At 40.3% G+C, this 20,367-nt stretch overlaps 1 protein-coding gene across 2 annotated transcripts in view; it reads right to left on the bottom strand.

Annotated features, from left to right (window-relative positions):
* IQGAP2 (IQ motif containing GTPase activating protein 2) overlaps positions 1-20,367 on the bottom strand; it is a 289,402-nt gene that overhangs the window by 44,749 nt on the left and 224,286 nt on the right. For both annotated transcript variants that reach the window (XM_024732762.1, XM_024732763.1), the window contains exons 16-21: positions 18,774-18,916; positions 16,746-16,916; positions 10,377-10,460; positions 9,166-9,237; positions 8,430-8,499; positions 4,362-4,570 (exon numbers count right to left, since the gene is read on the bottom strand). In XM_024732762.1, the coding sequence (XP_024588530.1) occupies positions 4,362-4,570; positions 8,430-8,499; positions 9,166-9,237; positions 10,377-10,460; positions 16,746-16,916; positions 18,774-18,916 (749 nt within the window). The remainder of the gene's footprint in view (positions 1-4,361; positions 4,571-8,429; positions 8,500-9,165; positions 9,238-10,376; positions 10,461-16,745; positions 16,917-18,773; positions 18,917-20,367) is intronic.

Below are 20,367 nucleotides of genomic sequence, written 5' to 3'. Positions count from 1 at the left end.
CCAAGTTCCTTCGCATTATTAACAGATTTGGTGAAGACAGCTCAGGAAGAGCACTGGAGGAAGGGAAAGAGCAGAGTCAAATGCTGAGCCCTGGAGGGGAAGTGGGAGGGGAGAGGAGAGCCAGCAGCTGTGCCACGGGAACCGTCTGTCTGCTGGAGATCCAAGTACAGAGCAGCACGCTTCAATGGGATAAGCCCTTCTTCTGTCTTCCCTGTGAAATTACACCTGGCTCACAAAAGCTCTGGTGTGAATGGAGGTTTGCCTTGGAAAGCTTGAAGAAGGGGACAAAGGCCAACCCAGACAGGCATTCCAAAGAGAGGCATATGCTTTTTATTAATAGAAATCTTCCGTTGCGGAGCACAGGCTCCGGACGCGCGGGCTCAGCGGCCATGGCTCACGGGCTCAGCCGCTCCGCGGCATGTGGGATCTTCCCGGACCGGGGCACGAACCCACGTCCCCTGCATCGGCAGGCAGACCGCCAACCACTGTGTCACCAGGGAAGCCCAATGTCCTCCATTCTTACCAATAAATATTGAACATTTGAGGAATACTGGTTCGAAGGAGCAACAGTATTTAACTTGTTCATAATATTCCCACATCTCAATGTTGCCTTAGTTGCCACCATCTTTTCCCTTCCCCTGGTAACAGGATATCCACATGCAGGTAATATGCTAGAGTATACGCACTTTTGTAGAAGGTGTGGACTAAGACAAAGGGCTTGGGCTTTGGAGTTATAAAAATACGAGTATCTGCAAAGCACAGTTAGTTTTGTGACCTTGCTCAGGTTAACCTCTCTAAGACTCAGTTTCCTTAAATCTATAAGATGGGCTTAATGATAGCAATCTTACTGAGCTTCTGTGAAGATAAAAACAATCCATGCGGCTTCCCTGGTGGCGCAGTGGTTGAGAGTCCGCCTGCCAATGCAGGGGACACGGGTTTGTGCCCCGGTCCGGGAGAATCCCGCATGCCGCAGAGCGGCTGGGCCCGTGAGCCATGGCCGCTGAGCCTGCGCGTCCGGAGCCTGTGCTCCGCAACGGGAGAGGCCACAACAGTGAGAGGCCCACGTACCGCAAAACAAACAAAAAAACAAACAAAAAAACAATCCACGTAGGGCACTGAGCACATTTTTCAGTGAAGAAAAACAAGGCTTAGAGAGGTTAAGGAATATACCCAAGGAAATATGCTCATAAAGAAGCGAAGAAGGTAAGCAATACAATAAATTTCAATCCTGGGTTACAGACAGCCCTGGCCTACAAGTCTGCACTCACGTGATACGACACACCCATCAACAGGAATTTTAGCAATTCAAGATTACTTTCAATTTCTACTTTGGTTTTCCTTCAAGCTAGTTTAAATCTAGACCTTTCTTCCTCCCTATGCCTCCCAGAAACTTCTATTTCAGCTGTCTGTCTCCATTTCCAAACCTCTTCTTTTGCTTAAAACCAATATTAGCTACTTCACTCACTCGCCCACTGGCTTTCTGAGGTTTCCAGAAGGAACGCCAATCTTAAAAGAATTGTAAGACACATGGTTACTAGAGAGAGCCAGAGTTGCTCTGTAAGAACTAAGCCACTTCCCTTTAAACTTTTTTCTCAACAAATGCTCATTGTTAAAAAAATTAAAAACTATACCGGGACATGGAAGCAACCTAAGGGTCCACTGACAGATGAATGGATAAAGAAGATGTGGCACATATATACAATGGAATATTACTCAGCCATAAAAAGAAACAAAACTGAGTTATTTGTAGTGAGGCGGATGGACTTAGAGTCTGTCATACAGAGTGAAGTAAGTCAGAAAGACGAGAACAAATATCGTATGCTAACACACATATATGGAATCTAAAAAAAAAAAAAAACAAAAAACTTCTGACAAACCTAGGGCCAGGGCAGGAATAATGACGAAGACGTAGAGAATGGACCTGAGGACATGGGGAGGGGGAAGGGTAGGCTGGGACAAAGTGAGAGAGTGGCATGGACATATGTACACTACCAAATGTAAACTAGATAGCTAGTGGGAAGCAGCCACATAGCACAGGGAGATCAGCTCCGTGCTTTGTGACCACCTAGAGGGGGGGGATAGGGAGGGTGGGAGGGAGACACAAGAGGGAGGGGATATGGGGATATATGTATATATATAGCTGATTCACTTTGTTATACAGCAGAAACTAACACAACACTGTAAAGCAATTTTACTCCAATAAAGATGTTAAAAAAAAATATATATATATATGGCTAATTCTACCATGCAAAGAAAAAGAGCTTAATTTTTTTCTTTTAGCTTAAGTGTGTATCTACTTTTTACAACAAATGAAATCGTACTGTTTTAGGTACTATTTTCTTCTCCATTATATTGCAACCCTTTCCCCTGCCCTTACATATTCTTCAGAAACGTTAGTTTTAGTGGTTGTGTAACATACATGTTGGACTGGTTCTACTGTCCTCTGTTTGTTGTTTTTGGGTTTGGGTTGTTCCCCATTATTTCACTACTGTAAATAAAACTTCAACTGCCCTATTCTTGTCATCAAACCCAAAATGTTACTATTAATGATAAGACAAAAGAGTACGTCCTTGAGAATCAGTAGTTTAACTTCTAATCAGTGTTTGATAAATATTTGGTGTTTGAAAATATAAGGTGAAAAATTAACTTTGTTTCACAATGCTAACAATTAGTAATGCTTTAAAAAATCTTAAACACTCGTAAAGATCCGAAAATCTGCCACATTTGTATTTCCACAAGCTACATATTTCTACTACTCTTTTGCAACTAAGCCGTTATTTTAAAAGGCAAGGCATTTCCTGTTTACAACGTTATGGGAGTAGGGTACAACAGCAGTGTAAAGCTATAAAAGGCATTCTCTGAAGGACCTTCTGGAATATATTATACTTTAAAAGTTTTCATATGTATCCAACAATACAAACATTATTATTTTTTTAAAAGACTAAAGTACTATTGCTTTCCTGGATAAAACAATGAAAATAGAGTTAAAAGCAGAACTTTTAAATTTGTAGTTTTTTCCCTTAATATTTAGAAAAGATGATCATTTCCTGTCTTACAAGTTGCTCTCGTTTCCTTATTTTCTCGGCACTATTTTGCTGGTATCTCTGTGAGGGCCGGAGACAAGAGTGAGGCGTTCCCATGTCCACTTAGCTGGTAGCCTCCCGTGCCCGTTCACCTGGTAGTTTTCCAGAACCACACCAGAAGCTGGCTCTCTACCTCTGACCCACTGTAGCCTTCTCAGGGCATCCGGAAGGTCAACTTGCCCTGCCCTGCCCTGTTGGTTTTCTGAAAACTGACGTGGCATGGGAACAGGGACATGGAGAGAGGTCTTACCCTGGAAATCTCCTTTTCTTGGGTAAAAATGACACTTTTCACATAGTTTTGGGGAGCTTTGACACTGGCAGGTTTCTCACAGATACAAAACTACAGCATTATTTATTTGGAGGCTATTATTAGGGAAATGCCACTCTGTAGGGGGTCATTTTGGAAATGTGGATTGGGGAGGGCTAACATCTGATGGATTGGAGACACCACTGGCTTCCAGTAAGCGGGGCCTGGGGAGGACAGATGCTCTGCTGTCCTGCGGTTTGTAGGATGGTCCTGTGTAAATAACTGTCCATATCTCGCATGGCTGGATTTTTTTTTTTTTTTTTGGCTGGATTTTTTTAATGTCCCGCTGGTCATTCACGTAGGTCAAAATTCTGTGCAAAATTGCTTGAGCCTAGAATCTAATAGTTTTACATATAAGCACAACATAGATCCTCACAAGTTTAATATAAACTTAATTTTCTAGGATAGCAACTCCATGTCAAGTGGTGGGGGGTGGAGGAAGACCACACTTTGCTGTTCAAGGGCTTATTACAAAGAGTTGTTCTCCACTTTGGAAAAAAGAACTCATGGCCAGTTCCACCACTCACCTGACCAGTCTCATCTGTAGCTCTCTCAATCTGTGGTTATTCTGTGAAGAGGCCCAAGTCTCTGGTAACATTATCACATCTAAAGGCATCAGGCCCATGTATTTTCATATTGAAATATGTATTTTTACTATAAATTCATTTCTTTGAATTTCTCTTTTATATTTATAGAAAGGCCTTAGCCTTGCTATGAAGGTACATATGTAAGTTGGTTTTATTTCACATAAATTTCCTTTCAGAATGGTAAAGAAGTCTTACCAAATGTCATAAAAGGGGGGCACAGAATTTTGCAGGTCTAAGACCATAAAGTGGTAATGAAAATGGTAAATAAACTTTAGGCCACTCCTTCTGGACTCCAAAGGAACTTAGCTGGACCAGAGTGTTGTGGGCAAATATACGAGCATCTTCTCTCTTCTGGGAACCAACAGTCCCACAAACCCCACTGACCTCCAGTGTGATCCTGTTCTTTACCAGGAGCCCAATCTTAATGTCCATCAGGTTCAGGTCTTTCTCCAGCTGTTGATTGCCTCTGATCTTGGTCACCACTTCTTCCCTTAATCGTGCTACCTCCAGAGCCTCCTGGAAATCCAAGTCACTTTGGTCCAACAGGTGTACAAATTTGCGGATTACTGTTAACGGCGGGTTTTCAGAGCCAACTGCAAGGAAAGGAAAGGTGTGCTTTAACTGGGCATGCTTGAACGGATCATCAGTAGGAAAGAAATCAGGTCTTTAAATAAAGCATTGACAGAAAAATAGAGCGACGGACGTGCTTGGTCTCCAGAGTGAATCATCCTGCCTCATGTCAAATCTGGACGGGGAAACGGATCGTATAAATAAATGCACACCACTGATAAGGTTGGGCCTCACTAATTCCTCGTCTAGAACCCGTTTATCAGCCCTCTCTCATGCTGTTCCCAGGACCACACACTGAGGAGATAGTTCTATCTATCAGTGTCTTATTGATGAGGAACCTGGGAAAGAATGCTAACGAGAGTTGCCCCGGCTCTAAGAGCTTGTGGCTGAGCCAGATAAGAGATTTCTGTTCTTGCTCCAGGAAGCAGAAAGAGGTGTTTTTTGTTTTTTTTTTTTTTTTTTTTCCCAGCCCAAAAGACCTTGGGGAAGGAGCAGGAATTAGGTGAAAGGTGAATTAGAAAAGGTCAGTCAAGGGAGAACTGTAAGGTCTAACAGGAGCCAACAGAATGACAACTGGAACACATGTTCTACTTGGCAGAAATGATGCAATTTTAGAAACTGAATTGGGTCCCTGTCCTTTCAGGATGGACCAGGGAGGGCATTCAGCACCTAGGAGACCAGGCTCAGTTGTTGAGAGGAATACCTATATAAATTCTACAAGGGCTTTCCCTTAGTGCCTTGAACCTTAATTGTGCTTTAATTCTCTTGCACTGCCACTTTGAGAAAACAATTTTTTTTAAGGTGTGTAATGAGATCTACTCTGGGTAAACTCTAAGAAGAAACTACCTGGACCTTCAATGCTGAATGATTAGACACAGCAACAAAAAGATGACTTGAGAGAGCCCAGTCCAGTTGTGGCGGCCTCAATAACCATCCTTTTACTTCCAAGGCCCTACTCAAGCTTCCTTATACTTCTGTTTAGTTCTGTGGTATCTTGACACTTAAGGAATACAGAGCTCAACCAACAACACAATTAACAGCATGAACTCATCATGAACAACCAAATCTAGAGTCATCTGTATTACTGTTGTTCCCCATCTGATGGCCTTTATTGGTACTTGTCAAAGAAAAGCCTTAGGAAGCTTTAGAGGTCCAATTCTGCTTCCAGGCTCAGAATTTACTGGATAATAATAGCTCATATTCCACTAGATTCCAAGTCACCTTGGATCATGGACCCTTTTCTTCCTGATCACTGAAGCATACATGAATTTATTTTCCTTCTATTTCAGCAAGGATGTTGCTGATGACATGACCATTTCTGAAACAGCCTGAGCCACACACCAGAGCTCATTCATGTAGCTGAGAGAACATAAGCCACCGCATTTGTGTCTAAAGTTCTCTCTCCTGGCTCTGAAAAACTGTGTATCATTTTATGTGCTAACAGGCCTGGTAGAGACAAATTAATATTTTAGCTTTACTAATTATTATGGCTCAAATGTAATAGTTCCTCTATCAACAGTTGGCTTTTTGGCATCTTCATGGTATCTTCATACCACTTGGTGGTACTTTCATTTCAGGAAACCACACAACTTAACAGTCAGCACTTACAAATGGCCACATTACGGTTCCAGCAACTTCTAAACCTGAATGCATTCAGTGCCTTTCTGGAGGGAATGGGTGAAAATGAATCATGACAGACTAATAAAAGTGATGTTTTTCAGCTGAAAAAAATGCCTTCGTTTTATGAAGATGCTGAATTGAGAAATGAAAATTTACAGTTCAGTTACCACAAAGCCACCCTATTTGCCAAAACCCAGAGCAGTTTTGATCTACCTGATTTATTCACTAACATAGTTTCTATCTGCCTTCTATGCTTTAACAGGAAATCACCTAGAATTTTTTTTTTTTTTTTTTTTTTTTAACCCCCCGAATTTTTTTTTTTTTTTTTTTTTTTTTGCGGTACGCGGGCCTCTCACTGTTGTGGCCTCTCCCGTCGTGAAGCACAGGCTCCGGACGCGCAGGCTCAGCGGCCATGGCTCACGGGCCCAGCCGCTCCGCGGCATGTGGGATCTTCCCGGACCGGGGCACGAACCCCTGTCCCCTGCATTGGCAGGCGGACTCTCAACCACTGCGCCACCAGGGAAGCCCTCACTTAGATTTTTAAACTGGAATTTCTTTTATCTTTGTAACTTAAAAAAAAAAAAAAAAAGTAAGCAAGTAACAGGCATCAAGCATCATCACAACCACCTACAAAAATATGTTCCCTAGAAGGAAACGAAAAGCAGCCTGTGTTTGTTTGGAAAACTTATCCTTAAATTACCTATTTTAGTGTGTTAGGGCTCAGAAAACAAACCCCCTATTCAGCTTCCTTATAAAAAATTAAAGATTATCTACCAACTAAGAGACGAATCTCATCAATTCCAAAGTGGAGCAGTGTGGCATTGGAAAGACTGGGGACCTTTCCTCCCTCAGTTTGCATGCTGGATTCTGGAATCTAGTAGAATGAGGTAGTATCCAGAAGATTCCACGGGCTTGAGGCAGAACCTGGCCTCTGAGGCTGCCGGATACTTTTCCTTAACAAGTACCAGGGAAGATCTTTCTTAGGCCATACACTTCACTCCATAATTCAGACAGACTTTTGACAATAAAGGGTGTTGGTGAAACTACTTAGCACTGTGCTAGCAACATAACTGAACAGTTCTTTATTTCCTCCAAAAAAAAAAAAAAAAGTAAGAAACAAGGCAGTTAGAACATAATGGCCATTTTCATTACTAAAATACACACTGATTTGTTTTGCCCTCTCAAAACTAATCTTGAATGACCTGAATATTTGAAGAATTTAGGCAGTACTAATAAACTTATCAGCAAGCCCTTCTAGACTTAATCTATGACACGTTCTTTATTACATGTTCTTGTGATAGTAAGAATGTTAAAACTTTAGCATATAAAGAATGACCTTCACTATGTAAAAACAACAACAACAACAGAATGACAGACATACGCAGAGCTGAAACTGAAAAAGACAGCACAAATGCTATTTCTGGGTGATTTTTATTTGATTTTGCTGTTTTCAAACTTTCTACAAATGGCATATACTATTAGTATAAGGAAGATGATTTAAAAAAACATAGGTACTCTGAGAAGTCCAGAATGAAATCATAGGAAGATGTTTGTAGTTATCTTTGGGAGGTGAAACTGTGTGCTTTTTCCCTTCTTATTCATATTTCCAAATTTCTTATACGACTATGTTTCATTCTTAAAATGAGAGGAAAAAAAAATCACAGGCCAGGTAATAGATTAAACAGTATTCAAATTTAAGTTTATCTTCTGGCTCTTTTGCATTAGATTCCTGCCTCTAGCTCAAATTTAATATAAAACATCAGCATTTATACCAACTCCATATTTTAAAAATTGAAGTGTAGTTGATTTACAATGCTGTGTTAGCTTCAGGTGTACAGTGAAGTGATTCAGATATATATATATATTTATTTAATGTTCTTTTTCATTATAGGTTATTATAAGATATTGAATATAGTTCCCTGTGCTATCTGGTAGGTCCTTGTTGATTATCTATTTTATATATAGTAGTGTGTATATGTTAATCTCAAACTCCTACTTTATCCCCCCACCCCATTCCTTTTGAAGAAGAAATCACATCTACTGCGTTTACCCCACTCCATTTAGATAGAAGGGCCCACACTTTCTTTCATCACATCTTCCTTTGTGTACTGGTTCAGAACCTGGGGCCTGAGATGGTCAAAATCTACTGGAAATAACAGGCATCCTCTGTTTTTGGAGCCGCCACTGAAGTGATTCAGATGGAAATAACTTGTCCTTGCCTGGTTAATAAGGGATACTTTGTCTCAGAATGCTCCCACTTACCCAATGTTTTGTAGTCATCTCTAGCTTTGTTTGCTCTCAATAGAGACTGTATTTTCACAATTTCATTGTTCTGCGGAAAAAACAAGACCAGTCACAACCTCCCAGAGTCCCATCTACTCCACTATTTTAGAATTCAGAACTATTTAAGAAGTGACAGCGTTTTCAAAAGCGACACTACTTAAAATTGATAGTATTTAGATATGGTGCAGTCAATGTTTATTTTTGCATTCTCTTTGAAGAAAGGGGCAAATAAGTTAGCTAAAATATAAACAAGACTGCAAAGGGACCGTTTAAATAAAGAGATTTAAAAAGGGAAAAGAATTTTACCACCAAATTTAGTTGGTCCAATCTATGTTCACATATCTATTCTTCAAAGATCCTAAAAAAATTCCTCCTGCGGGTGTCTATTTAAATTACTCGGTTAGCAGTAATAAGCACTTTACAAGTAATGTTGGAAAGTTGAATCTTTTCTCCCTGGCATTACTAGCCCACATCAGTTTTCTCTCACCCACTTCCTTTCCAGTTCCGAATGGTGAAGTCTCACTCTGAACCTGAGTTCTGAATAAAAAAAATGTAAGAAGCCTCCAAATGGTATCACATTGAGTTCTAAAACCTATTTTTTCCTCCTAGTGTTCATTTCCACCATTTAATAAAAATCATTCAATGCTAACATTCAACAAAGTATTCATTTAGTTCATTCTCAGCCAGGATAAAAATCCACATGCGTGTCTCTTACATGATCTCTGAAATACTTCAGTCGTGAGAGGTAATTCTTTCGTGCTGTTACCATCCGGAACCAGGACTGAATCTAAAAATAAGTTAAAAAGAGAAATCCAGGCAATTACCAGATAACCTTTCATATCTCTTTATGGAGTCTTTTAAAAATAATAGAGAGATAATTTGATAAAAAAGTAAAAATTAGCAGCCTACCAACTAATAAACATCTAAAGCCTAATCTTCACCTTCTACTTCCTTCGTTGCTTTTTCTCCTAGGGTTTCAGAACATGTTACACGTTATGGTGGGGAAGGTAATGTAGCTCTTCGTACTATTTGGCTTTAATCTCAGTAAATAAAAGCCAAGCAGGCAAGGCATTTTGCTGAGAGTTGCCATGGGTCAGGGGATCAAATGAAACCAAGTTCAGGGTTGCTTCCCACATCTCTTAAACGCAGCGAATATTCTTTAGGTCTTTACAGGAAAACATTTCAAGAGGTCTCACGAGGGACCAACTGTGACCCATGGTTTTCTGAGCGAATAAGCATGTGTTCCAGGGTGAGCAAAGGACATTTCATTCAGGAGCTAGTAATGCACAAGGGGTCTAGACCATGTCATCCTTTGTCCTCACGGTTTAAAAAGTCTTCACAAATCTCATCTGATTCCCATCTCTCTCCAGTCCCACTCTTGTGACTCTGATCTGGATCTCCAAGTTTCTACAAGTTCACTGCTTTACAGTTCCTTAGTTTTCAGCTCTGAGACAGTGGGCACTCCATTGCGTGTTCTTTCTCTAAGCTCGAAGCAACCAGCCTTGGTGGGAAGCTGGGTTAGAACAGCCCACCACCTAAATACAGGCCTTAACTCAGCTCTACTTTCTCTTGTCATTGGCTTTGCATTTGCGTTACAACTAAGGTTTGCACTGTTAAATTTGAGCATTTTAAACATTATTAGCGAAGACCATAAGAAGAACATAAAATAAAACTGGGTTTCCTCCAGATTTTAAATAATCAATTTGGACTTGTTAGAGAAAGAGCATATATTATAAAGGACCAGAGACAATAGAGTGTTTTCATGGACTTGCTTGAAGATGATCAGCTAAGTGAGTAGTGGAGGTATGACTCAAACCCAGGACTTGCTTCTGATGTCAAGGCTCAAACATAGTCTGTCTTCTAGAAGCAAAACGAAAATGAAGGGAAAAGTTTAAGTCAAGCACTGAGGTAGGAAAGGGTGTTTACCTTCACAACAGAAGGAATATTATCAATGAACATTTGTCTCCTGTGCATATAGGAGGCCCGCTGTTTATGTCCCTTCCAAAAAGCCTGTGGAAAATAATGAGTTACAGAATTACTTACATGTAACAGTTTATTTTAGAAAGTGCAAGGACGGAGTACATCTCAGGAGACACTGAGTTGGGACAATGTCGGGGATCTTCCCTTTCAAATCTCATCTGGACACCATCTCTAGGGGTGGACATTAAACTGGGCAGAGCATACCAGCTCACACCTGAGGCTTGCCCCAAGTTTGGGAACGGAATTACCAGGTGGAAGCCCAGTTTCTGATTTGAAAGTTTAATTTTACCAAGGCCCTGGGTGATAAGAAGTCATAATAATATGGAATTGCCCTGAAACATACAAACAGATCAATTGGGTGCTGGTATTATTTGGTAACAATATAAGATGCTTCAAAATAATGACTAGTAATTAGCTTTCCTCCAACAAGTGGGCCACTGTGGTCCAGATTGAAAAGGAAGATGACTCTGGATCCCTGAAAGTATGAGTACTGTGATTGATCTTTTATTATTGCATCTAGTTTTACATAAAGTTTAATGAGGCTTCATCAACATAGCTTTACAAGGTTATCACCATCAAAGAGAACTTTTACAGGAAACATTTGCAAAAAGTGGACACAAACTGGTATCTTAAGAATGATAAATCCATAGCTGTTATAAAGTTTATTCCAATTCATTTTTGAGAATCTTTTTATTGAAACATATCTTTGTAATTCACTCCAATTCTCTGATTTTGTTTATCAGGTTAGAAATGAAATACAGGGCTTCTCTGGTGGCGCAGTGGTTGGGAGTCCGCCTGCCGATGCAGGGGACACAGGTTCGTGCCCCGGTCCGGGAGGATCCCACATGCCGCGGAGCGGCTGGGCCCGTGAGCCATGGCCGCTGAGCCTGCGCGTCCGGAGCCTGTGCTCTGCAATGGGAGAGGCCACAGCAGTGAGAGGCCCGCGTACCGCAAAAACAAAAAAAAAAAAAAAAAACAAAAAAAAAGAAATGAAATACAAGTTCTGTGTTAAAAAATACAAAAAAATCAAGTTTTTTTTTGGCCTCGCAGCGCAGCTTGTGGGATCTTAGCTCCCTGACCAGGGACCGAACCCGGGCCACGGCAATGAAAGCATTGAGTTCTACCACTGGGACACCAGGGAATTCCCCAAAATCAAGTGGTTTTTTTTTTTGTTTGTTTGTTCAAGTTATTTTTTATAAATTTCTTTTCACATCTGCATCTATCAATCTACCTCATTCCTTCTTTTTAAAAAGGTATGTGGAATTTTATTGCCATTTAAAAAATAATATACTTTTTGGTAGTGATTCAAAACAAAACAGTCATGATGCAATAAGTACCCAACTGAGTACTTGCTCCAGACTTCCCCTCTCAATTTAAATCCCTAGAAATGATAAATATGCTTTTTTAAAAAACTTAATTTTGAAATAATTATCGACTCATAGGAAGCTGCAACAGTAATCCATTGAGTTCCATGTACCCTTTTATCCAGCTTCCTCCAATGGAAACATCTTACAAATATGCTTTTAAAGCAATCCATCATAGTGCCAGAACACAAGAAGGCATATGGGTCAAAAACTATGAGGGATCTTGGAAGAGAGAAGGTAGCTTGAATTGGCTGAAAGAGGGAACCACAGAACACAATTCTACAAATATTGGGAACCTCTACAAAAAATGTGAGATGGCTCTAAGCTTGAGAGAGCCTTGAATGTCAGTCTGAGAAATTTTGGGAAAGTTGTCACATCACTCATTGCCAAGCAGTGAGGGGAATAAAAGCATACATGGGGAGTAGGGATTGGGAAAAGTACAAAAGATTATAGCCTTTTTGGAGGGAATTTAGCAGTATCAAATTTAAAAGTATTTAGCGTTTCACCCAGTGTTTCTAATTTTCAATATACCCAGCCTAAGGAAATATAAGTACCTGTGTAGAAAAACAATATATAAGCATTTTTGTTGCAGCATTGTTTGTAATACAGAAAATATGTAGAGAACAGAATATTGACAAATGGGAAACAGGATAAACTGTGATTGCACTCATACTAATGGCAATCTAACTAGTAACTTATTTGTCATGATGGGTCTCAATGGTGACTCGTGTTTTTGTGGCTAACACTGTTTTAAAGCACAGAGGTGCAAATGTGCCAATAATATTATACATCCCATTCCTTGATCCAAATTGAAAGGCAACCAAGATACTGGGATTAGCTCAATTTCTCATTCTGCGTTTTTGGAATTATCTCAATTCCAGAAACACTATTAATCTCTATTAGCTCAGATTCTCAAAGATTCTGGATAAGGAATCTGCTGTAGTAACAGAAGATCTAATACTGAAGCATGTTTGCATTAGTGGAATGAACCCCCTTGTCCGTTTTGTACTGTTTTTAATGTCCTAAGGATTCAACGCTCACCAACAGTACTTTCCTGAAGATTTCATTTTGTATTTCATCTCTTTAATGATTATGTAGATTTTTCTGGAATCTACATTTATATTTTTATTGCTACCTTTCCAAACCAAGGCAACTTGGCTGGGTTTTGAAGTTCTGGTCTATAGAAGCAGAGTACTACAGGCTTCCTATTTTATTTGTCAAAATTTAACATTCTTCTTTTTTAGTTTGTAAGTTTTTGTTTCATTAGGATTGGCTTTTCTCATTCTGTGCTAACAGCATAACTCCTGTGCAAGGCCCAGAGACTGCAGGCTCTTCTAATTAGAGGCTCTTTATTAAAAATAATTATAGGTATAAAGTTGGGAGGAAGGTGCTATTGATAAAAATGCAAAAGGAGACAGAATTCTAAACCATAAAGCCATTTAGAAGCAGCTTTTTATAAACAATTAGAGACAAGGCGTTTACCAAAACATCAATCTCTCTCTTGACTGGTATGAGAACTTGCGTGAAAATTTATAATAGCCGTGTTTTTGTTTTGTTTTTTGTTACCATAAATATATTTTCTGTGCAATTCAGCTGTAACAAAGGAGTTTCCCAAGATACCTAGACCTCAGAAGTTACTGCTCTGTTTTATAGATTCTAATTGTCAATCTCTAGAAAATCTGGCTTGCTACATTGCTTGCCTCATTTGATAATTGGGCACTCAGGAGAGTAATATTCAAATTACCAACTTCTGAAGCACAAATTCTGTGATCTCTCTGTTAGCCAAGAAAACCCTAAATATTGGCCTCTTTACCCACTCTGCTTAAAGCTACAATCCCGCAACCTGCAAGAGTAGTCAGTTACATTCAAACAATGTAATGAAGGACTGTCCCATCAGGTCACCCCCTTCCTCCCGGCCCCAGATTCTGCCACAGCTCCTGACAACCTGCACTTGCTTCACAGAAGCTTGTTTCTTTTTCTTTGCCCCCATGCTTGTGGCACTCTCTGACCTGAAGTTCAATAATTTAGTAATTCTCAGGGCTAAGTTTTGGTATTGCACTATTATGCTTTTTCCTACAAAGTGGCATTTCAGCGTTCTTCAGTTCAAGGAAAAAAATATTGTAGCTAACTCTTTTTTCCTGTCTTGATTTTTCTGATCTCTTCCTGGGCCAACCAACCACCTGGATGTTGGATCCCCACTACCTGCCCTCTGAGTCACAATCTCTACCGCCTCGTCACTTCGAACACTTGTTGAGCACTTAATAGCTGCATACTGGGCAAAGTCTGTTATGTGTATTATCCCATTTAATCCCTACAACCCTGCGATAAAATGGGTATTATCATCTTCAGATGAGAAAATGTATTTTAAGTCATCTATTCTTAGCTTTTTCTGTGATTTTTCTCAAGTTCTCCACGTGTTTCAATCACTTTCAGTGTCTGTTCTACATTCTGCGGTTATAAGTTCATTCACATTCTAGGATGTCATTTTTCTTCCTCTCTGTAGCTATGGGTTATCTTTTCATTTTATCACGCTGTCTTATTTCATCATGCATCTTATTAAATTTCTTAAAAGCATAAAGCAGTTTCAGTATAAACATTTCTACTGTCTCCTGGAATATGAGAATCCTTAGATGTTAATTTATGTTTTACAACTTACATCCATTTTTCTTTTTTTTTTGCTATAAAATTTTCATTTTTGTTTGAAATTTTTTTTTTGGCTCTCTTCTTAAATGTTGGCCATTTTTTCAGGGCTTTCTTACTGTTCAAATATAATATGGTTATAATAGATTCTCATTACCTTCCTCTGTGTTTACTTGGCCACCTTCTGAATTGTCTGAGACAAAGGATTGGCTACTGATGACATATACTCTCTGTACCATATCTAGTTCCTTGGGAGACTGTCGGTGGTAGCACAGTGGAGCTGGGGTGTGGTTGCCCTCAGCCTGGGAGATTTTTCTCTGAATTTGTTGAGACTACTGTGTCTGGGGTTGATGCAGCCAGCTAAGAAGTTTGAGCTGTTCCACGGAGGGGAAATCTTCAGATTTGACATCATTCCCCTAATTTGGAATGAATCAGCCACTTCTGCAAAAAATGAGATTGGCATGATGCCCTTTGGTTCGTGGTCTTCTGGTTTTCTGGGTCAGACCATATTCATCTCCAGGCTATAGCCTGACTTTAGACCTCACGCCCTCCTTGTTAGAAAACTGTCAGAAGCAGGGGGAAGGAAGTCATCACGGGGTGACTTCATAGTGTAATGGCTTCTTCTTCAATACTGCTGCTTCCACGGAGGTGGGGAGGAAAGGCTCCAGGTGACTGTTTCCATCTTTTCCCCAGCTCTCTCACGATTTTAGCCCTGGGTCCTAATATCAGGCGGATTTTATACTAGAGGGCTCTGTAGAGTGTCTTCCAACTATAACACAGCTCTGGGCAGACTGGAGAGCTTGAGGTTGGTCCAAATTGTGTCACACTGGCTAACACTCTTTGAATTCTGTGCAAAAGTAGAGCCTCAGCATCAGTGTAGATGATATTATACTTAAGATTTTGTTCACTCCCTGTGTGTTTTGTCTACCATTTATTTAAAGAAGGAATAAACTGGAAAACTTACGGGTTCACCTAGAAAAATCCTTTGAGTATCAAGTTTTTTTAAAAATTTTATTTATTTGATTTTTAGTTGCGTTGGGTCTCTATTGCTGTGCACGGGCTTTCTCTAGTTGCAGCGAGTGAGGGCTACTCTTTGTTGCAGTGCATGGGCTTCTCATTGGGGTGGCTTCTCTTGCTGCAGAGCACGGGCTCTAGGTGCGCGGGCTTCAGTAGTTGTGGCTCGCGGGCTCAGTAGTTGTGGCTCGCGGGCTCTAGAGTGCAGGCTCAGTAGTTATGGTGCATGGGCTTAGTTGCTCCGTGGCATGTGGGATCTTCCCGGACCAGGGCTCGAACCCGTGCCCCCTGCATCGGCAGGCGGATTCTTAACCACTGCGCCACCAGTGAAGCCTGACTATCAAGTTCATAGAAGAAATTTCTTTTAAAAAATTAATCATTCCTGCCTTCTAACATCTTAAGCTCTGAGCAAACTCAGATATTTGAGCACCTATCATATGCAAGACACAAGAATACAAAAGTTTTAAAAACTCATCTTCTGCCCTGTACAATATTATAGTTAGGTGGGGAAGCAGATCAGTACACCAATGATCACAAAAGAGAAGCCCTTCAACTTACAACCTTTCAATTTTGGAAATTTAATAGTTACTGGCCAAAGCAAAAAGCCACCAAACTCTGCTCATCAACAACAGTATCACTTTGGATGCAGAAAAAGGAACAAACACACGGCCTTTTGGAAACCAGCGTGGTGGTTGAGAGAGGATGCTAGGGGAACACAGAATAGAAACATCTAAATCTAGCAAGTTCCTCTCCTGCCAACCAGAACATTCGGACAAGTCATGCAAGCTTAAGAAGAAAAAGGTTGGGAATGAGGATGCCTCTTGCAGGCCTGAATGAAGAAGGGGATTATATAAGAGCGAAGATAGCCTCAGAGATGCTACATTTATTTGATGAGCTATTCTGTTCTTTAGGCTACAAGAGCATAGAAACTCAGACGCCACTCAACATCCACTAACCACTAAGAAACCAATTCAAAAGCACCTGAGGTCAGACAGTAGGTGACACAAGGATATCCGCCTTTTTAGAGAAACAGGATTTCAACTCTGATCTCAGGTATTCCCCTGCCTCTGACTATTCACAGTGTCCTGAATACTTTCCAGAAGACCACAGGTGAAAAATCATCCAACAGCCTTCCCATCTCGGAGTCTTCAATAAAGTAGACTCAGGGGCACTGATTAAGAACAAAATCTGCAGTCACATTTGTTTATTAGAATGCTGGTAGTTGACTGTCCTGTTATCAAATAACATTTTCATGGAATGACAGTTTTCTGTAACGAGTGGTAGGTGACGCACATACCTGTATTTTGATCACATGCTCTTCTTGTTCATACAAAAATGATTTCCTAGCTTCATACTCTTTCCTAAGGAGGGGTCCTGAGGTTGCGGCTTGAAAGCGCAGAAGCATATCTTCGGTAGCAGACCACATCTTCTCACGAACGTAATCTGCTGTAACTTCCTCAATAATGTCCTGGCAAGAGACATTTCTTTGGTTACACTTCACACATCAGATGAAAGGAGCATAGAGAACAGCTTCTGGAAATTTTATCTTTCAGAAAATGATCTGCATAGCTCTTTCTGGCTTGGTGTAAAAAAGATCTGACCAGAGCCGAGGGATGAACTGGCTCAGCTTCTCTCTAGTGATACGGTTCTGGAATCCTCTGAACTTTGTGCTGAGATGGTATGAGAATGAGGTTGAATGGTCTCAGGATTTGGAGGTAGAGGTGTGTAGATGATGCTGGCAGGGACCAGGCAAGAGGCCTGATCTCCTCAGAGTGTAAAAGAGACAAGGATGATTACAGTAAGAGTATGCATCACCTCCTCCCTCTCCTGAGGGAAAGACTGCAGTGCCCATGAAGTCCTTGGGCTTTTCTTGCCCAGGCCAGACGAGGCAGATCCCTGCAATGAGTAGGGGAAAACTCAAAATAAACTTGGGAGAAAATAAAAGACTTGGAGCAGAAGAAAAGGCGGTGGGAGAGGAAAGATAAGTGCTATTGAGGGCAGACAGGGAAACCTAGATGAATGAGAAAAAAAGGAAGAAGGGGGATTGTGAGAAGTCTTCATGTGGATGATGAACTGGGTTTACTTTTATGTTCTTCGAGAGACGCAAGCAAAGACTGGACTCGCTTCTATGGCGGATGTCTCTTATCCAGTGTGACTGGACTCAATGGATGGTTAATTTAAACAATTAAAAGTGAAATCATATAAAAGATGCATAAATACTTTTAAGAAGACATATGTACATTCTTGAATAAATTCAGTAATTTCAGATTGACTAGAATTTTTTTTTTTAACAGCATAGACCCTCCACTTTTTATTAATCCTGATACTCCACTTCACAAAGTTATACCTAGGGCAACTTTGGATGCCACACGAGCAGTTCTGGCTCTGAGTTTAACCCTTCAATGCTGCTTCTTCACAGTTTGACATATCCTTTCAATGAGAGCATACGGTTTTTAAATACTGGCCATAATTTCATTTTTCAACAAAGCAGCACTAATACTTCATTTCCACAATGCCATTTTCCTATAAACTCTGGGAACTTTACACATTTGAAATTAGTTAATAAATATGTTTTTCACGATCTTCTTGTCATTCAGGATTTCTGTGGCATTGTCATCCCCAAGCCACAGTGTTTTCTCCGAGTTTTGGTAAATACTGCACCGGTGATTCTGTCCACAATACTGCTACCCTGCAGTATCTTTGATGCTGGTGACTGTGAACAGTTCTATAAGATCTCCATTTGTGAGTTCTATTTTATTCAAGACCAAACTCAATTATTAGAAGTATTTTCTCTTTAAACACACTACAATGCCTGGATCAAAGAGCAATTTTCACATCTTCTGGGTCCAACTTTTGGTCTCAAGTCCAAAGCGATCTTGGTGAACATTCCTTCAAGAGTATTTCTCCTGGGGAAGCATTATTCACTTTAATGGACCTAATGTCCATTAATGTATCTTTGTCATAGGTTGAGGTTGGGGGGAAAGAAATAAGACATTTTGAATACTTACAACTAAGGAATTACCACTAATTGAGCTTTGGTGTCAAGGAAAACCTGGAGATTGATTTCTTAGGATAATCTGTCATCCTAAAGAAGCTGAAAGAGCTTTATTCCCCTAGTGCTGTTTGGTGTTGCTCTGACATACGGAAAACATTCTAAAAGTTAGTAACCATGCAGCCACATCCAACTGTAGTTCATGAAGACTTTACTCCCTATCCGGTCTTCAAATAAATTAGTTCTTCCCATCAATTCCATGATTCAAAAGTAGAAAAGCAATCACACTTATCTTTATATAGTACACCTTCTCATCAAACACCAACCTCCTACCTCAATTTCTTTTCCCATGAGCCATGATTCCTTAAGCAAGCAGGATTCAGGTGTGACCCAGGAACTCTCTTTTGAATCGATGTTGTAGTAGTAATCATATTTCTCCTGCAGGTTGAGTTTGAGCCACAAACCTTCAGTAGACACTAAAGAAAAAGGTTTGTTAAATTCCAGAGAGGGACATGGAAACTTTCAACATTAATGTAGTTTCTTCAATAAGTAAATTAATTGAATGAATATGCTTTTCACCAAACATTCAGACAGTGTGTTAAAATCATTAGCAAGGGCTCATTAAAATGGAATGAATTCTATGTATTCAATGGCAGCTCCCTGCTAAGCCAAAGAAAAAGGAGGAGAGAGTAATGTCTAATGCTGGCTCCGCATACCAAATTTTTCATGAGGATGAAAAGAGTTGCAAATGGCCAACAAGAAGGAAAAGCAAACAAGGATGGATACCCTAGGTAGATGTGGATAGCAACACAAGGAGACAGGGGAGACCGATGAGGAATAGTCTTTATTTAGAAAGGCTTCCAGCAACTTCTTTGAAAAGGAGTGACCTACAAGGGCCGTGACCCATTATTTAAGGAGAACCCATTATTATTATTTTTTAAAATTAATTAACTAATTAATTTTTGGCTGTGCTGGGTCTTCGTTGCCGCATGCAGGCTTTCTCTAGTTGCGGTGACCGGGGGCTACTCTTTGTTGTGGTGCAGGGGCTTCTTATTGCAGTGGCTTCTGTTGTTGTGGAACACAGGCTCCAGACGCATGGGCTTCAGTAGTTGTGGCTTGCGGGCTCAGTAGTTGTGGCTTCTGAGCTCTAGAGTACAGGCTCAGTAGTTGTGGTGCACGGGCTTAGTTGTTCTGCAGCATGTGGGATCTTCCCGGACCAGGGATGTAACCCGTGTCCCCTGCACTGGCAGGCGGATTCTTAACCACTGCACCACCAGGGAAGTCCTGAGAACCCTTTATTTAATGATCTGCATTAAACCAAAGCAGAAGTGACTCATCTTTGCAGACAACTTTATTCAAAGCACAAAATGGCATACACAACCTCTGAGGTCACTAAGCAGGGAAAAGGAAAATTCCTGGTCCCTCTGACTCATCTTGCTCTACACAACCACACAAAAGCAGAAAAAAAATGTTGAAAGAACTTAATTTTGCAGGGGGGGGCGTGGGGTGGATACTAGAAAAAAACAAAACAAAACTATGGCAGTCATGGCTTAAATTGGCCAAGAAGAATATCTCCTCATGAATGTATGTGCTATACTTCCTATTTAGCAGTCTATTTATTTTGTTGAATGGTTATGATTCTTGTCCCAGATCAGAGAGCTAAAAACAACAATAAAACAGAAACTTCTGACCAAGCTAAGCCAACTGCTACCAAGTACGCATTAGAGCAATTGCCTTTATAGGTAAATTAAAATTTGACTGCATTTCCTCAAAGAATATTTAAATGGATTCAAATATCTAAGCAGAGATAACTTTAAGGCGTGTTGATTTAATGTGTGTTGATTCTTTATTTGGTTTTGTGTGTTGATTTTTTTTTTTTTTTTTTTTTTTTTTTCGGGTTGGGGGGCCTCTCTCTTTTGGGGCCTCT

The sequence above is a fragment of the Neophocaena asiaeorientalis genome, unplaced genomic scaffold, assembly GCF_003031525.2.
Source record: "Neophocaena asiaeorientalis asiaeorientalis breed wild unplaced genomic scaffold, Neophocaena_asiaeorientalis_V1.1 scaffold515, whole genome shotgun sequence".
NCBI classification, from domain to species: Eukaryota; Metazoa; Chordata; class Mammalia; order Artiodactyla; family Phocoenidae; genus Neophocaena; species Neophocaena asiaeorientalis.
Note: the sequence above shows the minus strand (reverse complement) of the source record. Positions and strands in the feature narration are given on the sequence as shown.